Source organism: Tribolium castaneum, chromosome 8 (assembly GCF_031307605.1).
Source record: "Tribolium castaneum strain GA2 chromosome 8, icTriCast1.1, whole genome shotgun sequence".
Lineage (NCBI taxonomy): Eukaryota > Metazoa > Arthropoda > Insecta > Coleoptera > Tenebrionidae > Tribolium > Tribolium castaneum.
Window position 1 is genome coordinate 12,055,208 of NC_087401.1, and position 20,709 is coordinate 12,075,916.

At 33.5% G+C, this 20,709-nt stretch overlaps 1 protein-coding gene across 4 annotated transcripts in view; it reads right to left on the reverse strand.

Moving 5' to 3' along the window:
• Positions 1-18,130, reverse strand: part of ct (cut) — a 57,252-nt gene extending 39,122 nt beyond the window's left edge. Inside the window, exon 1 of one of the 4 annotated variants that reach the window (XM_064358215.1) lies at positions 17,566-18,130. In XM_064358215.1, coding sequence (XP_064214285.1) covers positions 17,566-17,688 — 123 coding nt within the window. In that variant the 5' untranslated portion in view covers positions 17,689-18,130. The remainder of the gene's footprint in view (positions 1-17,565) is intronic. The other 3 variants (XM_064358216.1, XM_064358213.1, XM_064358214.1) reach the window with 3 other exon arrangements.
• Between the last annotated feature and the right edge of the window lie 2,579 nt (positions 18,131-20,709).

Here is a 20,709-nt window from a genome sequence, read left to right on the forward strand (position 1 = left end):
TGCCTTTACTAAAGTGCAGTTTTTTCACATTTAACCGGATCATTTTATTCAGATTATGGGTTAAGATTCGGGTTAAGGGTAAAACCGCCGCCTACACAAGTAACTCAGCTTCAATTTCATGTTTCTAGACAAAGTATTTGTTCCTATCTTTTTTTTGCTTATGTTCAGGCCCACTTACTCAGTTTTGCTCAGGTTCAGGCGTATTCACTCAAAATTAACTGCAGTAGTTTTACTACTCTGTTTATGAGTTTATACGAGTACTTACTCAAAATTTTAATCTAAACGTTTTCGTATTTATTCGCTCAGGTTCAAATGATCTATATTTTTTCTCAGGTTTAGGATTATCTACCTAGGATTAAAATTTTTTTTGAACAGACGTAGTGTGCTTTTAGCTCAGGGTCATAACGAGTTTTTTTTTCTAAGATGAAGAGCTAAATTTGGACTCTAAACAGAGTTTTTACTTTTTTAACGCATTCTCTTCGAACTTCGGTATAGGTATATATTCGCTCAGGTTCAATTGAACTAAATATTTTCTCAGGTTCAGATTTATCTACTCAGGATTTGCATTTGTTGTATCGACACGTGCATTTGTTTTGATTAAAGTTTATGTTCGTATTTTAAAACCAAATTTTTTAACTTTCCATAACAATAGTTATTCTTTCTCTTTATTATTTGACTCATTTATTTGCTCAGGTTCAGAATTCGTTGCTTGGTTTCACTAAAATGAATTCAATAACTTGCTCTTTCTTTTTCAACATTAAACCAAAATGTGTTTGTTTATCCTTAAATTTTAAACAGAGTCACAGTCTTAGATGCTCAAAACAAAAGGTCAGGCTAGAAAATAATGTCATTTTTGATCCAGTTTTATCAAAATTTCGCAAAAATAACATCAATTTTCGACCCTATTTGGTGATTTTTGGCGACTTTATTAATCGATTTTTGAACTAATTTTGAGATTTTTCAGAATTTTTGGGCAAATTTTATTCTCTAACTAAAAATGAACCAAAAAATAAAATAATTAGATACTTTTCGACCCAGTTTAGTGATTTTTTTTGGCGGATTGTTGAGAAATTGTGGGACATAATAAATATGTTTGTGAAAAATAAGATAAAAAAACGTCAAAATTAGTCAGTGATGCTGGTTTTTCACCTTATTTTTAAGGAAATAATCGAGTTTCAGGTTCAATAACGTGGTAAAACTTTTCGTTACGTTCGAAAATTCGCTTAGTAAAACACCACTTTCGACACAAATTTGGCAAATAAACAGAAATTTGGTAGTTTTTCGTTCAGTTTTAACAAAATTTCGTCGAAAAATTGACCCTTGATGTGTTCATTTCCGACCCACTTCGAGCATTTGCTTCGATTAGTGATTCAGTTAAAGTAATTTAATCGCTCGGTATCCAAACAAAATCTGCATGAAACTAAAATTAATCTTTGCGTTGATAATTTTAAGTTTGTCGGTATCTTAATGGCTTGTGAATAAATCTGAGTTTTGCATTTGAAATTCGATTTTAGTAGTTTTTATCGTTTTTATTGCCATTGTATGTAAACTACGCGATTTGTAAAATTTTCAATCAGGCCATGCCCTGTCCTTGGCTAAAATCTCAGCTTTGATTTTGAGTCGTTCAACCGCTTCGCTAAGCAGCAGGTGATAACAAGGCAGTGAGAAAATTTCCAGAAGTTCTAATTGCAAAACAATCGTCATTTTTCTATGAAGCATGTTGATGGCTATTGGTCACGTGTACGGCAGCGTTTTATCGCGATTTTCCCACACGAATTCGCTTACGTCCGATTATTTTTTCTCGGTAATGGTTTTGCACCGGTCATCTTGAAAGCGACTATCTAATGAAATATTAGAAATTGTTGTTGGATATCCAGTCGCGTCGCGTATCGTTTTCCCATCCATATTTGTTTACCATATGGTTTCTGTTCGGAGTTAAGAGGGTGCTTTTTTACTCGATACCGGCCTAAAATCGCTGTCATTAGGGCCGCCTCGGGGCCATCTGGTGTTTATTAAGTCCCAGATTGAAATATCGGGGGCTTTTTCCCGATTTTCGACGAATCGACAGCTCGTATCATAATTTCAAACACAAAGCTGCTTAAGCTGCCTACATTAAAAAATACATCAGTCCATACAAAAAGATCCTATTGTCGTCTGCTATTAATAAAGCGTAGGAGAGCGACTCAATGAACACGACAAGGATGGACGACGGGACGAGGGTTGTAATACAGACGATCCGTAGGTGTTATGAATGGAAATTATGTTATGATTCAGTTTTAGGCGTGGTAAGGTTCATAAGTGATCAACTGGAACGCACGGATCGGACCTAATTTCGCTGCAAACACCACGTTTTTAACCACAATTCTTGTGACAGCCTGTACTAACACTGATAAGACGGTTATTACTCAAATTATTAATGAAGGAAAAAACAGAGAAAGTTTTATAATTAAAACGAATCGAAATGTGAGGTTAGCACGCATTTTTCGATTCCACGATGGAATTAGGACGGTTTATTATTTATGGCGAAGGGTTGTTGCTCCCTAAATGAATTAATGAGCACTTGCAAACAGACCAAACTTCGCAATGACCTTGGCATTTTGCACAGCAAATTACAAATATTTTCGCATTGTAACCACAAACTGATTCGAATTCAAGCCGGATCTGGATGATAAATTGTCGCTAATTTTTTCAATTTTGATCAAGATCAGGTTTTGCCATGAAAAAATTTAATTAAGGTTTAACTAAACCGAATGCACAAACACTTATTCTGTAGTCTGATTTCATGAAGTTATAAAGAATTATTGAAAAAAATCTTAATTCAGTTTGAATAGTAATTAGTAAGCTCTGGTTCAAAATTTGAATCTGGATCCCATTTATTGAATCTCAAATTTTGTTCAAAAATTGTTTCATTTCATTAAAGTTTAGGTTCAGGTTTTTCTTAGTCTTACCAAAAATTCAAAAAACCCTAGGTTAACCCAAAGTAAAGCCTGGATCAAAAACTAAATAATTTCAGGATTTACCCTTCGTCTTGAAAAAATAATTCTAACACAAATAAACGGTTTATAAATAAAATGAAACGAGTTTGCTTTAGATTTAACCCGAATTTAATTTTTTAGCGGACTATGACAAGGTTAGTTATGATTTGAACGAAAACACCTTTTGCTATTTTCGAAGAGTAATTAAAGCTTCGATTGACATAAGCATTTATACAATCACAGAATTTGCTCAAAAGATTGCCAGATCATGATTCAAATTGAATATCAATTTATTCAGTTTAAATTGGAATAAAAAAATTGTGCTCAAATACCTTACCAACTGAAAATGATCTAGATTTTTACATTATTTTCGAAATACAATGATAATTCCATTATAACTCGAAAAACACTAATTTCGTCACGAGATGAACAAATCTTATAATTATTTGATGGGGTTTGTCAACTTAACCCAAAATCAGTCAATAGTTTTGATCAAGATTAGGTTTAAACTTTTATTTTAGGTTTTATCATAAAAAATAATCTACATTTTCATTTTAATCCGAGTTTTAATTTGAAATCCCAATAATCATACGAAAAAGGCTATAAATCGTTGGGAAGCGAAATAACTTTTAACCCCATTTAATAGGTTTAACCCTATTATTACAGGGTTTGATCTAGGTTTACTAACCTCGAATTTTAATTTCAGTTTGTAGATCAACCCAAGATTTGAGCAAGAGTTTGGTTTTAAGGAAATAGTTTAGATAAAGATTAGGTTTAGGTTTTTATTTTAGGTTTCATCATGAGAAAATGATCTACATTACGGCTTTCCTCAGTAAAACCACAATAATCAGTCATTTATAATTCGAAAAACGCTAGGTTTTGTTATGAGATGAACAACTCTTAGGAGTTATTGATGTTTTAATCCCATTTAATAGGTTTAACCCTACTATTAATGGGTTTGATCTAGGTTTACTAACCTCAAATTTTAATTTCAGTTTATAGAACAACCTAAGATTTGAGCCAAGACTTTGGTTTTAGGGAAATAGTTTTGGTAAAGATTAGGTTTAGGTTTTTATTTTAGGTTTCATTATGAGAAAATTGTCTACATTCGCTTTCCTCAGTTAAACCCCATTATTAACCACTCATTTATAATTGGAAAAACGCTAGGTTTTGTCAAAAGATGAACAATTCTTAGGAGTTATTGATAATCGTCTTTGATCCAGGTTTATCAACTTAACTCCAAATTAAAGATTCCTTCAAATCTTTTTTTGATTTTAACAAAATACCTTTGATCAAGATCAGGTTAAAATTGTTATTTTAGGTTTTATTTAATTCGGTTTTGTATGGAGACCAACAAGTCTTATCTAGGTTTATCAACCTAACTCGAATTTCGGTTAATAAGACAAGAAAATTTATTTTAATGACATACTAGTTTAATTAAGGTCAGGTTTAGGTTTCATTTTAGGTTTAATCTTAGGTTAAGTTACATTTAGGTTTTTTAGGTAGTACAATCACTAATCAGGCTTAATCTAGGTTTACCAACCAACTCAAATTTCATTTTATAAAAAACACAGTAATTAAAATTTCAATACAAAAAATTGAATTTTAAAAAAAATCTATTGGGTTTCTAATTTAATCAATCAAATGATTCAATTCTGACAGAATTTAAGATAGTATTCAAACCGTAAGAAAATGATTCAAGTTCTCTAGCTTATTCTTCTGTTGACTTAGTCATGAGTCAAGGGTCAAAGTATTCTAGGTTTTTAGGGTAAAAAAATCGAAACCTTGAGATGAGTGACAGGTTGCTGATCCAACCTAAAGTGATTCAAATTAGGTGCTCTTCATATATCATTTATGATTGATTTGAAAAAGGAATGGGTTTAGGTTTTGTTGTTGAAAAAGATGGAGGTTTAAGGAAAAACTGTGATAAAATAATAATTCCAACGCGAAACAAAGCAAATATTTTTCGTTAAATATGATCTCATTTAATATAAATTATCCCAAAATAAAATTTAATCTTGTATTTACACGACTTATAAATAAGCCTCGCCAGCTTTTTTCCTCTCGATTGCTTTATTATTTCGCCACTTTTTAAGCCATGATGTCAATCCTAAACAGTGTATGATTAGTTGCGGTCCCCTTATCACGTGCTGATGTCAGTCTTTATCGTTCCGTGGTGTTCGCATCGCGCGCCCACAAACAAAGCACAACCGTCCAGCGCCGACTTCGATCGCGCTCGACAAAAAAGCCGGGCAAAAGGTGTAGTACGATATAAAAGTCCGAAGAGGCTGTGCATCTATCTGCTATCAGATATAGAGGAGGGAGGAGTGATAGGTGGGTCTGAGTATCGGTACCTCCCACTTCGATAACCCTTTTTCTGCTGCTGCCTCGGCCCCCACTCCACGTCGAATTTTATTATAGTTTTGTCATGTTGTAGTTGCGCACATTGTCCACTTTTTGTCACACTTTTCGGGGGGCGCAAGGGGAACAACACACATATGGTTTCGATATCGGATCAGAACTCGAACTTCTTAACACATGTTCGGGGGTTTTTTCAGACGTGAAATTCATAATTTAGAGGGCGCGGGGATATGTCACAGTTGAGGTTGGCGCCGGCTGGGGCGCTGCCTGACCCACGTTTTTTGGGACACGCTGTAGACCGAGTTCAAGTTCAAGCGCAATTTGCGGTTGAAAGTGGAAAAAACTATTTTTAGATCACGAATTACGCGAAATTATGGTCCTTCGAGCCGGATTATTGCATTTTTTCCCAAAAGCCACCGGTGTTTCCCAAAAGCCACCACGAAAGCAAACAAGCAATTAATCAAAACATGGCCACATATGCACCCATGCAATCGCCCAGCGGGTTGTTGGTTTGGGTCCCATCTGGGTCGTCGGCAGTGTGCGTCCGGTCGGCTCCAAGTTATAAAATAAATTTGATATTTAAAAAGCGAAGAAAAAAGGCCCGATTCATATGGGACTTTAAATATAAGAACTCCCGTTGTGGTCGACATGTACCCCATGCCAAGATAAGTGCCTTCGGAAAACATATTGCAATGATTCGCATAAACAAGTGTTCGTAATGGCATTTATTGTAATTTTTACGTTCAAAAACAACATAATTGATAAAGTCGCCGCTCTTAAATTATCCGCATTCTTGCAAATGGCATTTTTCCAGATGGAAAGGAGGAAAATCGGAAAGGAGAGACAGATGCGAGAGAGGTTTACGAGGGGGACATTAAATTTTATTCGTTTATTACATCCGAGGTTTTAATGAATTCGAAGATGCGCTTTTTCTATCAATAAAAATCACTTTGGGCCAATTTCGGGCTGTAAATTTTATTGCCAGTGAAGGTGAAGGGAGATTTATGGCGACCTCTGGCGGACACAAGTGCAAGAGGCGGAAGTTGCCTCAAACCACATGTGAAGTTTGGCCCACATCAAGAATTTTAAAGAACAGCAAAATTATTTAAGTTCATGGTCAGGTTCAGCCCTTCGTCCTTTACTGCTTAAAATCTGCATCAGGAAGCTAAAATTTTAAACTTGTTTTTGGAGAAACAGGCTCCAAATATTTATACTCCCAATTCTGTTAATTTAATTTTTAAAATAAAAAAAAAAAAAGATTTGGAAGCCGACCTTCCTTCAGTCTTTGAAAAAAGTCAGGCAGTATCAAAATAAATAATATTGATAAAAAAGATTATATTAAAAAATGTAAAGAAGGAACATTGGAACGTTAGTATAGAATCATAAACATCGACTTACATAAAATTCGAGAAAAATAAATAATAAAATTAAGATGCAAACTATTATTTTTCTTTAAATTTAAATTGTAGGTATAAACCTAAAAATTTTAAAACCATAAGAAAATGTGGAATTTAAAAAAATATTTTTGGGCTTAGAATTTTAGAAAGGTAGCATTAAAGTCAAATAATTTTGAAAGCATTTATTTGTATAGCTTTAGGTATGGAAGCTAGAATCTTAGAAACTCGCTGTAATTTTAACTATAATTTTATAGATGGAAAGTTTTGAAGTAAATAAAAATAAATACGTATTGTAATAATTGGTCCATCATTGAAATTAAGTCGACATTTTATTTTATTTTCATTTTCGTTAAAATTAAACCGACTTAACATTGAAATGTGAAAGAAAGTTTTTATCCAGCTCATTAGGATAATTTAAAAAAAGTTACTGCTTTGTTTTATTACTTTGTTACACACTGATGTAACCAAATTTTACTGTTGAAAAACTACACATTTGTGCACTTATTGGCTAGTAATTTAAAACAAAAAAAGGAAATTTTCCTGGTTATTTTTTTTTCCAAATTTTCGAAATTTTTTTTCTTCTTGCTTTTTGTCTTTAATTCCATTTTCTTTTATTGGCCGTCACTTACCTTTACCTACTTAATTTTTTTCCCAACATTTTGCACAAAATACACGGAGATCTCAGGTGGTTATGGAATCTGAATTTACCGCATTTAATTATTTTATTTCTGTAAAATTTCTGAAAAATACCAATTTTTATCTACTCAGACAAACAGTAAAACCAAATTTTTCATATACTAACATTGTTCGTTTTTTCTGGAAAGAAGCGGTAAACTTACCTACTACGATCCTACATTTATTTATATACAGACTGTACATTTTACAAACTAACTACTAATAAAATGTAGAAAAAAGGGCTTTAAGGAAATACTTAAATAAATGTAAATACAATCGATTTTATCTTATTTTACGTGATTTTTACGTTATTTTTCACTTTATCCAAAAATTAATTTAATTTTTAATTTATTACAAAGGACAATTATTCTATTTTGTTTCTTCTTTTGTCAGATCCCCCATTTTCGTAAATACGGTCCTGCCTATAATCGAAAGAGTTACAAATATTACAAGTCTAGAACAAGACAAACAAAGTCCATTAAAAAACCAAAGAACAATTATTTGGAATAATGGATGTCCTCAGTTTGTTGTAAAAATTTTGCGAAAATGTTTGAGTGGGATTTGCTGTGAATCCTGTTGGAGGCTTCGGAATCCGGGCAAAAAGCCCCCTTACAATGTGAAACAAGTCGTGGCAACTTTGTCAGTGGCGTAAATTTTTGCAAGCAAGCAAATAAATAATCCATCTGTGGTTAATTATCAGTCAATTAGCGATTTCCGAAAGTGCTCGACACAAGCGTTTTATTTTTTGTAATATCCCTTTTAATATGTTGACTGAAAGCAAAACCAATAAACTATAATTTATATCGTAATATTCGCAACAGGTTTTATTGACGGAATTAAAATACTCGTTTGTGACATGTTTTTTTGCGCGCATTCTAGAGGCGATCCTGGAACCACAAGCGATTGACAGCTCTCGAAGATAAATGAAACAATGCGCGATAATTGCTTTTAATAATTCAGATGTATCGATGAAGTAACGCTTGGCTCAATTGGCATGAGTCATGTTTGGAAATGTCGGTAAAAAAGCTCCCTGCATGCTATCACGATTCGGAACAATCAATTAGAGAAAAGGAGGAGCAGTCGAGCCGAAAGACTCAACCAAAGCGGAAATCAAACATTTTAATACGTAATTTTCGAAAGGGTGGGCTCTCTTAATTCTTTGTTCTGTATTCTTTACTAATTCAGTCATCGGCTTTTGAACGCTTGAAGAGTTCCGAACTTTCGGTTTACAGAACGATTTATCTGTTTTAATTCGTCTTTATCGAGCTAATATTTGTCGAGGGGTGGAGGTGGAATTTTCGCCAACGATCGATAAGTGAAGACCAAAAAGGACCCAAGAAAAAGTGCGGAAAACCCTCAACTTACCGGTTTTTGGTTAATTAGAAGGACAGACCCGGCCTCGACCAATTCGTCCCATCAAACCGCGGTACCTATGGTTAAAAAAATCATTGTTTACTATTTTTGTTCACTCTGTTTGATGTTTGGAGGAGGCCCGGGATAATTATAGCTAATAGTATCATCGAAAGAGGATGTCACCAATATATCGATGTTACCCTTCGAACGGCTTCCTGCCAAGCTTCCGACTCGTTACAACGACGCAGGGACGGACTTCGAAGGGTACACTCACACTCTCAACACTCTCTAAATTATAACTCACACCGAAATAATACATTTTCACGAAATACTTATTTATGAAAAACCTATCACAATTTCAAGGTCAAATCGGAATATATCTATCTTTCTTTCCACTTAGTACAATGTGTTCAAAAATGATTGTCCATCACGTCACCTATGAAATTTTAAGTAATGTGCAGCTTAATTTAAATAGTGAATGCCATCAAAGTGACAGATCCGTCAAAATAATGCAAAAGGGTTCGAATCGAAAAACGAAAGAATATACAACAAAAATTACGATAATATAATTTACCCTTGAAACAATTTTAATCAATATAAAGTAAAATGATAATTCAAAAATTTGGCAGAGATACTAAATAATCATTTGGAAGAAGCGGCACATTGAATTTGAATTCCATAGGCAACTTGATCAACAATCATTTTTGAACACATTGTATATGTATATATGTCCCAGCGAATTGGTAAAATTCTTTTACCTAAATTTTAAATAAAAGGTTATAGTTGCTTTCAAGGACATAAACGTTACTAGTATAAATCCTTTAGATTGCACACGGCGAACAAGAATGCCTTTCACCAAAATTTCAAGGACATAATTGTCAATCAATAGATCCAAGGTCATACACACTTATCACTTCTATTTGTGAAGGGTCGAATATTCCTCCCTCCACTTATCTATTATAACACACGTGTTTGATTATTTGCAACTTGTGTTTATCCAAGGTCAATATAAGTTTCAAGGTCAACAACTATATTTTAATAAAATATGATTTTCGTAAGGTGGAAGCTGACACTTTTTATAACAGTTTTTAATTGGTGGGGATGACCTTGGAAAATTACAAATGAAATCAAGGACAATTGTCAGTACCAGTTAAGATTCTCAAAAATTTTTAATAATAGCAATAGGTAGCTTGAAGATTTCGTAAAAAATCCGTTATTATGTTTGATTAATACAGTTCAAAGTTATACACTGACAGATTTCCAAAATCTAATTTTTGGTGGGAGTTTCAAGGTCAACACTAGAACAAGTTGATATAATTAGTTCCTCAAGGTTAAGTTGTCTACTTTGAATAAAATTTATGTTTTGACTAATTCTATTGCTTCCTCGGTGTCAGAGTTAGTCGAGTGGGTGCGAAAAGTTGCGTAAGGCTCCCTGTGGCTCCTTGTGGCCTCCCTTGGGCCAATTAGCGATTTTTAAGTCGAATTAGCGTCTCTTTGTTCTCGCAATGAATGAAAATTAGTGTTGTAGCGTTGAGCGAGTGGTCGTGAGCCGGTCCTGTATCAACAACAATCAATTGAACCCATTACTTTGTCCCAATAAACGCATTATTCACTTCAGTCATAAATATATGATTGATGATTAGAAAATTGTGATGACGTCACGTCCGGTAGCGTCCATGATTGTTCGAAAGCCTTATGATTTGTCGTTGGGATGTTGATAATCTCTGAGATTTTGAATGGGATTTAATTAGTTTCGATGTTTTCGTTTATCATCGAGTGGAGTCTTCGTCGCGAAGATCGCGTTAAAGTACGTATAAGAACAATAAATCTGCAGTATTGTAAGATTCATCAGAGCATAAGTAAGCCAGTAATAGCTAGAAAGGGTAAAACGTTAAACATTCGGAAACGTTTAAGCGACAAGAGAAGTTAATTCAGCCGGAATTCTTACATTACGTTACTAAATTAAATTATATCCCGATGTGATGCACGAGGCAAAAGCGTACTGTATTTACGCGGCGAACAGATTTCTCGCACCAGAACCATCTTTTATCATTTTGTTAAGTTTAGTGGTGGCAAAAGACAAATTGCATTACGGGAGAAAATTGCATAGGAGAAGGGAGGGTATTGATTTAGAGACGATGCTCAAACACGATCAACTCATAACTTGACGGTTCGAGATTTTAATTCTCTCAAATCAAGTTGCCGTAACCACAATACTAACATTTAAAAAAAAAAAATCCTTTCAAAAATTTCATTGATTTTTGAATGACAGTAACATACAAGACATTCGCACTAATCAGTCAAAGAACCAAAATTTGACTACTTTTGGAAATATTCATTTCCTTTCACAAATTTGACAATTTTTGAATCCGCAGATTTAGTAGTCAAGTACAAAATTTTTAAAAATGACAATACAACAAGCCGTCCGTTAAAGATTTCATGCAATTTTTGACAATTTTCAATAATTTGACAATTTTAAAAAAATGTCAATTTTGACATCGTAACTCAACAGAATTTCTTAAATCATTTTGAAATCAGTGGTGTACAAACCTGTTTTTTGAGTTCAATAAATCAAAAGTCAAAGTCTTAAATTTGACAATTTTTGAGAAGATTCACATCTCTTTATTCTTTAAATCATTAAGTGCCTAATTGTTACTGTTTTTACTAACTAGCTTGTCATGCGCAAGTGTCAGTTTCTAGAAACACAATTCGAACTTGGCATTTTTTTCAAAACGATTTGACAATTTTTGAGTACTGCAAAAATTGTCAAGCGTTCAGGACTAGTTTAGAAAATTCTTAAAAATTAGTTCTAATTCAATTATTTGCCTCTATGGAGGAAAGACAAATTTTGAAAAGTCTTCTTAGATTCAATAATTTCATTTCTAACAATTTTCAAAAAATTTGACAAATTTACTAGTGGTAACAGACATAACGGGACAGAATATTTTTCTTATTATGTAACATACTGATAAAATATCGAAGGAATAATACTATTTATGTATTGACAATTTTTGTAAACATCTCTAGACAATTTTTCTATAAACAACACAGATTATTTAATTTTCTTACTAATTGATAATCTTCATCACAAAGTTGAAAGTTTTAACACAGTCGTAACCATTTTTGTTTGTTTGTGAGCTATTTCATTTGTTTCATATTAAAAAAATATATAATATTATTCTTCGACACTGTCAAAATTTACGGTTTTTCTCCTGTGTAAGGAGGTTTTGACAAGTGTTTGACGTTTGTCAATATAAACTTCAGATTATTTTTAACAGATTTAAAGCCTTGTTTAATCTAATTCAGAGAATAAAATGTTGCATTCAACTCGTTTTCATGTAAATCGGTTCATTTATTTCACTCGTGAAATAAAGCGTCCGATTTATACGAAACTAGATAAATAAATAACAGTTGGAAATAACTTTACATTATATCATTTGGGATAAGATTTAGGATATGTTGTGTCTTCAAAACAGATTTCTATGAGTAGAATTATACAAACAGATCATTTTTTAACCAATGGTAATTTTTATGGTTGCTTAATCGATTTTGGTTAGTTTACAAACTGATCGATAAAATTCCGTGTTGTTTCCGCGATTTGTTGTTGTGTCGCTCTCACCAAACGTATCGGATGTCTTTGGAAATATGCAATGAAATCGCAAACGCCTCGCAAACAAAGTGTATCAATTACAATTTTCAAGAATTTCTCAATCAAGGGTTGAAATCTAATCGTTGCGCCATCTCTGGGCCGTATCTCGCATTCGGGCGTAGAAATCACAATTGGCTGGCGATAAGATAATGCTATTTATATTTGTTAGTCGTAAATAGCTCGTTTTCTTTTGATTGGTTTTGTGTGAGTAAACTCCGACCTACCCCAATCGGAAAAAAGTTCCTTTCAATAGCACGTCTCCGGGAAATCCGGTGTCTTCCGATAAAATGGGGTGAAGTGAACCGATATAGACATTTCACGGGGGTGTTTTTTATCCTCTTTCATTCAGTGATCGGTAAGTGATCGAGAATTGGGGTAGAAGTCGGGATTCCCTCGTAAAGCGAGACAGAGGGGGAAAAATCGCTGTCGCACTTTTCACCCAGTTTTTTCGGGCCGATTAGCATCCGTCGTCGTAGGTTGAAAATTGACTTAACAGTTTCATCTATTGATGGAATGATTTAATCAATTTATTAAATCAAGCTCTACATTGAATCACTTTAGGTCACTTATCGGACAGGCTTTGTCATGAAAATAATCAAACAATGGAGAGGGAAATGATTTCAGGTTGCGAAAAGGCGAATTTCACATTTTTTTTCGCTCTCGTGAGGTCGAGGTATTGTCAACGATGAAAGTTTGCAACCAGACACGTAATCGTGGGACGCCGGTTTTGAGCTCTTGCGACAAATCACTGAGAAAATGGAACATGAAACTCCATTATTTACCAATAAAGCCAATAGCACGCAGGTTTTACAACCGAAATCAATTTACAAAGTTTTTCGGTAGAATTTTTGGAAAAATTGTGAATATTTTTTTTTTGACATGATTCATTTTTCTTGTTTTGTAATTATTTGCCTTTATTTTAAGAACCTTGATACTTATTGAATCGTGATTTCTCAAGATTCTAAGAATCTTGCAATAACAACAAATTCCGGGTAGTCCCTTCTAAAACAAGTTCGATCTCGTAACCAAAACATTGTTTACATTTTTTTAAGTAGAAACACAATCAGTTATTTCAAGAAATTACACACCAATAGGAAAATTAGGAACGTTTTTTAGTTTTAGCATCATCTGTTTTGTTAAAATTTGTAAAAAAAATTGTAGAAATTTCTGCCTTTACTACTAAGAGTTTAAGCATTTCAGCTAAAATTTGCTAAACAGGGTTGTTTTACATCGTAAGCAGTTTACATGGAAAAAACGTGATGAAAAAGACAATGAATTATGTGAAAAATCATATTCTTGCATAATTTGAACGTATGATTACGATTTTCAACGAAACACGCAATCATTTTGAGAAGTTTCAAAAATAACTCAAAAAATTGCAAAAATGAGTCAAAAATTTTGGTTAAAAACCTTAAGAAAAAAATTTTTTTTCTCTTAGGTTTATAGATATACAGGGTGAGTGCCAAAATTAATAGTCTCAGAGAAATCTGCATTTGTTGTTTAATATTACTTAACTTATTCGCTATTCATGTAATTTTACAGAATTTTTCTGATTAAAATAATTAAAACAAAATCAATAAAATTTTTTTTTGGGTAAATGACGTTTAATTACAGGTTTTTTGAACAAAATAACATTTAAACATCGCTTGTTCAAAAATGACAGGAAATAATGTACAATGTGTTCAAAAATGGTTGTTCATTAAGTCACCTATGAAATTTGAACGTAATGTGCCGCTTAATTTAAATTGTGAATGCCGACAGAGTGACAGATCCGTCAAAATAATGCAAAAGGGCTTCGAATCCAAAGATGAAAGAATACACAACAATAAAAATCATAAAGATAATTATTTTATGAATTAATTTATTGACATACATAGAGCAAAAATATTTAATTGTGTGGTTATTAGCTTTTGATTTAGTACAGAAACATAGAAAAAACAACGGAGATTAAACTGTAAATGTTAGTCCAAACCTTAGACGTTAAAAATGTTTTGACAAGAAATTTTTATTCCTTAAATAATTTTTTGCTGCTTACATCTAGGAACAGTTAATTTAATAAATTGTCAAAGCAAATTTTTGACACGTTTATTTGAATTTTATCCATAATCAATTATGAATGCAAATATGGATTTTGTGTCTATTATACAGTTTCTAACACAACTTCTGTTCTAAATTTTCTGAAACCAAACGAAGTTGGTTTTGAACAATTTTGTTAATTTTAAGCAACAGGTGTTAGGTGTCATAAAATTTGACAACTGTTTATCATCCTGCTTGAAGTTTGTCTGTTGGTAGTCAAAATTCACTGCCTTAAAAGGAGGAATCTCTGTTTACTGTTTACATTAAATTAAGTAAATATTCCAAAAAAATGAACTTGGAAACTCGGTTTTAAAATTTTTTGATCAAGCTTTAGCTTTGTTTTTGAAACAATTTCATTTTGCGTTTCGCTCATTTGGCGACACTCTTCAGGCCCTTCACCTGCAACAGCGTCTCGCTCCGCTCCTAACCATTTAATTATCACTTAAACGCCGCTTAAACCATGTCTCTCGTCGTGTAGGTCAACAAATCCAAAGGTAATTAAATTTATATTGTGCGGTTTGATGCAGCTCAACTATCGCTCAAATCTGCCCAAGTTTACGCACACCGTTGTCACCTGTGGATCCCCGAAAATTTCCTTTCATTGTTGCCACTTGACTCAAAAAGAGGGGGAATTTCTCATATACCCAGATTTAATATTTCAGATAATCTAGCCGTTTTTGTGGAGCGGCACACGCAGGATTTATACCTCAACGACTAATTTCACCCCTTTTGAGTTTTTATTTTTTGTGAGGGTCGACGGCTCGGATTTATTGAACGCGGGAGATACGACACGGTTTTATTATTTTTTCTTCGTTTGGCGCGAATTAATTGGCGAATTAAATTTTTTATGATAACCTGAAGATGGATTTGTAGGCTGAAACGTCCGTGTATTCGTAACACAAGCGCTACGATGCGGCAAAGTAATTGATTTTAACAACGGTTGTTACATTGTTATCAAAGTTTTTTTACTCTGCTGGTTTTAAAATTGCCAAAATTTGACAAATTATGGATGATTGTAAAATTATGCCAAACTACTCGGCAATTTTAATACAGACCTCGACTTTTACGAGGATTCTTCAAACACCTCACCTGTCAATAAACCGATTTTATTGATCGTTCGAATTGGTCTTCAAGTAGGATTACGCTTTTAATTTGACATTTTTATAACTTCAAGAAATTCGGTGTAATTAAATCAAAATCGTCTTAAGTTCTAGAAATAGTCAATAGATTCGTTACGCCCCACTATACCGAGTGTTCCACATAAAAACGCAATTATAAAATAAATCACTGACAAGCGTAAAACAGCAATTGTTGCAGCCAATTAGAAATGTAACAGTAATTAGGTAAATTAGTAATTAAACCGAATTTTGACTTCGCGACCAGAGATTGTAAACAAAAATACAAGACAGACTGGGACCTGTCGACGCGCTCAAATAATAACATGTTTCGACGATTTTTCAACATCATCAGTCATTTAAAAAATGCCTAAACTAACAAAATGTAGCTAATAGTAGGTTATGTTATTAGGACTAAAAGTGACACTTTGTGGCGATGTTGAATGTTTATCACGCTGATAAACAACAAGACAGATTTCTTTAACACATTCCCTTCATTTAACAGCATTATTATTATTAGTTTTATCGTGAGATGCATTTGTAAATATAAAATGGTAAAATAAAATAAAAATGCTTAGGCATAGAAGTAGAACTTTTGCCTGTGATATTCGATCATGAAAGTGGTCACTTTTGTGATTTTTCGGTTAAAATATATTTTTTTTATTTTTGCGGACGAGTAATAGGTATAAAAAATTTTCTCATCACTCATCACTAAATATTGTCAAATTTGCCGATTTTTCGAGACAATCTAAATTTTTATTACAAAAACACCAAAGTTTACAAAGTTTCAATAAAAATTAGAGTCACTTGAGTGTGACGATTAAAACTTCAAAAATGTATATTTTTCTAAAATACAGTTTGTTACTAAAAGTTTGTTTATTTTGGCGCGCGCCTCACTTTCATTGAGCTTTGACTAAATTTTTCGCGTTCTCTCAAATTTTTCTAACACACTTTAAACAAAAAAAAACTTAAAAAAAGGTTGTAAAATTCCAAATATTTTGTTAAATGAACATTTTTTAATATTTTCACCATGAAACGAATTCTCACTTTTATCTCCGAGAAACACTTGTCTTGTGAAAAAAAATTAATACATATTTTGACTTTCGTTTGTTTTAACAGTTTAGTTACAGTTTTTATAGAATTTTGTGTTTACTTTGTCGCACGGTTTGAACACTTATAAAATCCCAGCACACTAGATGACAATATTACAAACTAAATTTTTCAGATTTTGTCAAAAACCCTAATTCCGGTTTATAGAATTCGAATTAAAATTTAATTCAGGATTAAATTTAATTATAAAAAGTTAATCGCGAATTAAAATTTGATTAACGGCGCATAGATTATTTTTTTTACACTTTGTCAAAATTTTTGAGTCATTTCCATCTGTTCGATCCTCTACATGACAGTTAAATTATTTTCACTCTGATCTCCAAAAACACCAAGGGCCGGTTAATTGCAATCAAATTTTAATTCGGCCCTGAATTACAAAATTTTAAATAAATTATCACTTGTTTACGTACAACTCATATTTGCACAGTAATAATTGTCAAAAATTGACTCGAATTTTCACATTTCGGCAAAATTTTTGATTCGAGTGTTATTATTTGTTTGTCGTAAATGATCCTTTGTTCACTTTTACTGAACTGAAAACAGCACGTTTTATTGTTGATGTTATTGTTAGACAGTCGGGTTTTCCAAAAACTGCTTTTGGAGAAAAAGTTACAATGTGATTAATTTGTCGCGAGTTTCGTAGAATTTGATTGAACTTTGCCAAAATTCCAACACCGGTTTGACAAAATTTTTCACTTCAAGTAGTTAAAGTTTTTAAAATTTTGAGCCGCCACGTTTTACCATGTGGTTGTTTGAGTGGGATTTTGGTGTTTTTGGCGCGCTTTTCACTTGGACAATTCGAAAAAATTTTTTTGCGATTGTGTTTGGACGAGGTAAAGTTGTGCGGAACTGACCTGCTGCCAGAACTGCACAAGTAGATAGAATCGTTCCTTCTTGAAGAGCCAGTCCATGGATTGCACGGTCTGGAGGTCCATGTCCGCGTTGGGCGGAATGGAAGCCGTGGCCGAAGGCTGCATGCGGATTCGGTCCTCTAGCTCAGCCACGGCTGGTGCTTCAGCTAAGAACGCCGTCTTGGCCTTGTCACTCCACTCCGCACATGATCATCACTCCGGCGTCGAAAATGTATCGAAACGTCGTCGTCACGCACGCGAATTGTCGTCACGCACTCCGTCGTCACGCGTCACGTGTGCACGTCGGGATTGTTATCCCAACACTGAGTAAGGCATGCATGGTGCATCCGAGTAGGCCGCGACGCTATCCTTCTCGATCGTCTTCTGTTTCGCGCCACGCTCCGCCTCCCGTGTTGATTGTAGGCGCCCTCTGGCGGAGCGGTTTGTTTTAGCGGCGTCTCGCTCCGGCCTTACGGATCGGATAGCGCGCTCTCGCTTCGCTCTATTGGAGATATAGAGGGACCAATGCTGGAGCACAAGTAAAAGGCAGATATATTCTTTTTAGTTAAAAATCGAAGTATAGTCTATGTGCGCATTTCGTACCCCTTCCACGCCTGGAAGGGTTTTTCTAGTGAGTGATGGGTTTGAGGGATGACAGGAGCGCATGTGCCGACGATTTGATGCCAAATAAGTCCCAACAAGGTTTCTTACTACATCGCCGGACTTGATACAGGGTTAATAACTTTTGCAAAAAATTCACACTCAAGGGGTGAAAGTCACTTGGATTGATTTTTTTAATTCGATGAGTTTTATAAAAGTGAAAGGGATTAGGGAGGTAAGATTTGATGGGGTTTTGATGAAATTGAGTTTATTGGCTCGGATTTAATTGGAGGATTTTAAAAATCAAGTTAAGTTTGGATGGCTTGTGATTGAATTACTTCGACAAAAATTATTCTATCTAAACTTAGGGGCAGGAGTGCAGGTATGTGAATTCCAAAATGAAGATGTTGAGTAGAGCAAAGTTAGATGAAGCCTTAGGTGGTGAATAAGAGCAAACAGACAGGACCGGACTTTGAAGACTGTAAAGTTGGACGAGATGTTGCATTACATTAAAAATTCAACAGCTTGGCAAAGTTACTTTGTGCGATTTTTGTTCGGTCAAAACAAATACCTATACATACGTTTAAAACAAAACTAGAAAATAGGAAAAGAAGAGGAAAATAATTTTTTGTTAAATTAAACTGAGACAAGTTAGTTACAAACCCTAGAATTATTTTTCGACAACTTTTTATCGATCTATTGACCAGCCACCGAAAATTGGAGACAAACTTCATTACCTCACTTACTTGGTAAAGTTCATACTGACCATTAAGTGTTAAAATATTATTCAAATAAATTTACTGATACGAACCCTTGAATTATTTTCATCTGTACAGGGTGTTTCATAAAATGAATTACATTAAAAACATGCTTTTTTTAATGTAACACCCAATATTGCTAAACTTCTACTGATGGATTTTGCTTAATTTTTTTTTTGCGAACGCACATATGTTACACCAAAATTAAGAATAAAAAAAATAAATTAAATCTATGATTAATTAAGAACACTTACGTACATGTTTAATAATTTACTATTTAATATCGCATTTTTGTGGAAAGTTTCAGTCACCCTATTTTCTTTTCCAAAACATTTAACAATTATTTGTGGTTTTTAGTGATTAAAAAATATAACTATTGTTTTATTAGTTGAAAAAAAAATTATTAACAATTTTATTTCTAAACATGATAAAAGTTACAAATTTTATGACTAAATGTCACAGGTAAAAGTTCTAATTTTGTGTCCCAATTTATCATTTTCTACTAATGTACGTTTTTCACACTAAGTTTATGTGTCTTAGCCAAATAAACGTTCAGCCGAGCCATGTAAAGTATCACTTTTTTTCAATACTACCTATAAGGTCGGTTTATAGAAGCGTCATTAAGTTAATCCGCAATTAAATGCGTGATTTAGCTGATCACGTGACCAAATTGAAGCAATTTGATTTGTCATTCGCGTTGTTAGCTTTTAACAACAAATTAAATTTTAACAGGGGTTTGTGTAAACCAGCCCATAATCTACTAGATGTTAGGCTTAAATCGTTATTATTTTTTTCACAAAAATATTTAATATTTATGGCGTTCAAGTTCAAGTTCTCATTTGAAAACTCTATTTTTAGAAAAGCAATTTAACGATCTCTGAAATACAAAAATAAAAATTAACTTAGTTTATTTTTTTAACGGAAGAAATAAGAATATAATAAAAATAAGAATAAAAAAATATAAAAAATAAAAAATAAAAATAAAATGCTACATGTTTTGGACAATATGTATATCTAATTTTGGTCATTTTTAGGCTTTATAAGTTATATATATAACACTTTTTTCTTTTTTTTAAGTTAGTTGTAGGAACCTAACTACAGAATTTAAACAAGTTATGCTGTTAATAAAAAAATATCACTATAGGTTCCAGTTATTATTATTGATTTAATTTAATAAATAAACAGATAAATTGCTTTGTAGGTATTAGTTGAATTTTCCCTTGTTTTGATTTCGGTTATTTTGTCCATTTTCGGGAACGCACCCCCGATTCGCGTTTGTTCGTTCCCACCCCGCCCAAGTGTAAGACCACTTGCTTGTGGTCGTTTGAATGTTTGAGTAGCTGGTCTTGATCGCCTTTCCCCACGTCCTTCTCTCTATCCTCGTTGCACTGGCGTCGCGACGCCAGCGTCTCTCGTTTTTTCGCTCGCCAACACTATCATAGTCGGCTGTGTAGTTTGTAAACGATTTCGTGGCCGCAAACTGATGCTTTCAAAGTGTGAAGTACTGATTGTTATATTTGTGGCTAATTTTGCGTTTTGTTTCAGCACGCGCCCAACTTTTTCCCTTATCTATCTCTGTGAATACGACCCACATTTCGATGGGTATAGAAAAATTCGGTTGAGGCATTTCCGGGGATGCGAGTTCACCCTTTTCTTATATTATGTAAATAAATGAGGGTTGTTTAGGTCGAAAGGCACACTACCTGAAGAATGTTGTTGCACACAATAAACAATTAATTCGTTGCATAAAACTAAGCGGCGAATCAGGATGTTTAGTAACGCAAATTAA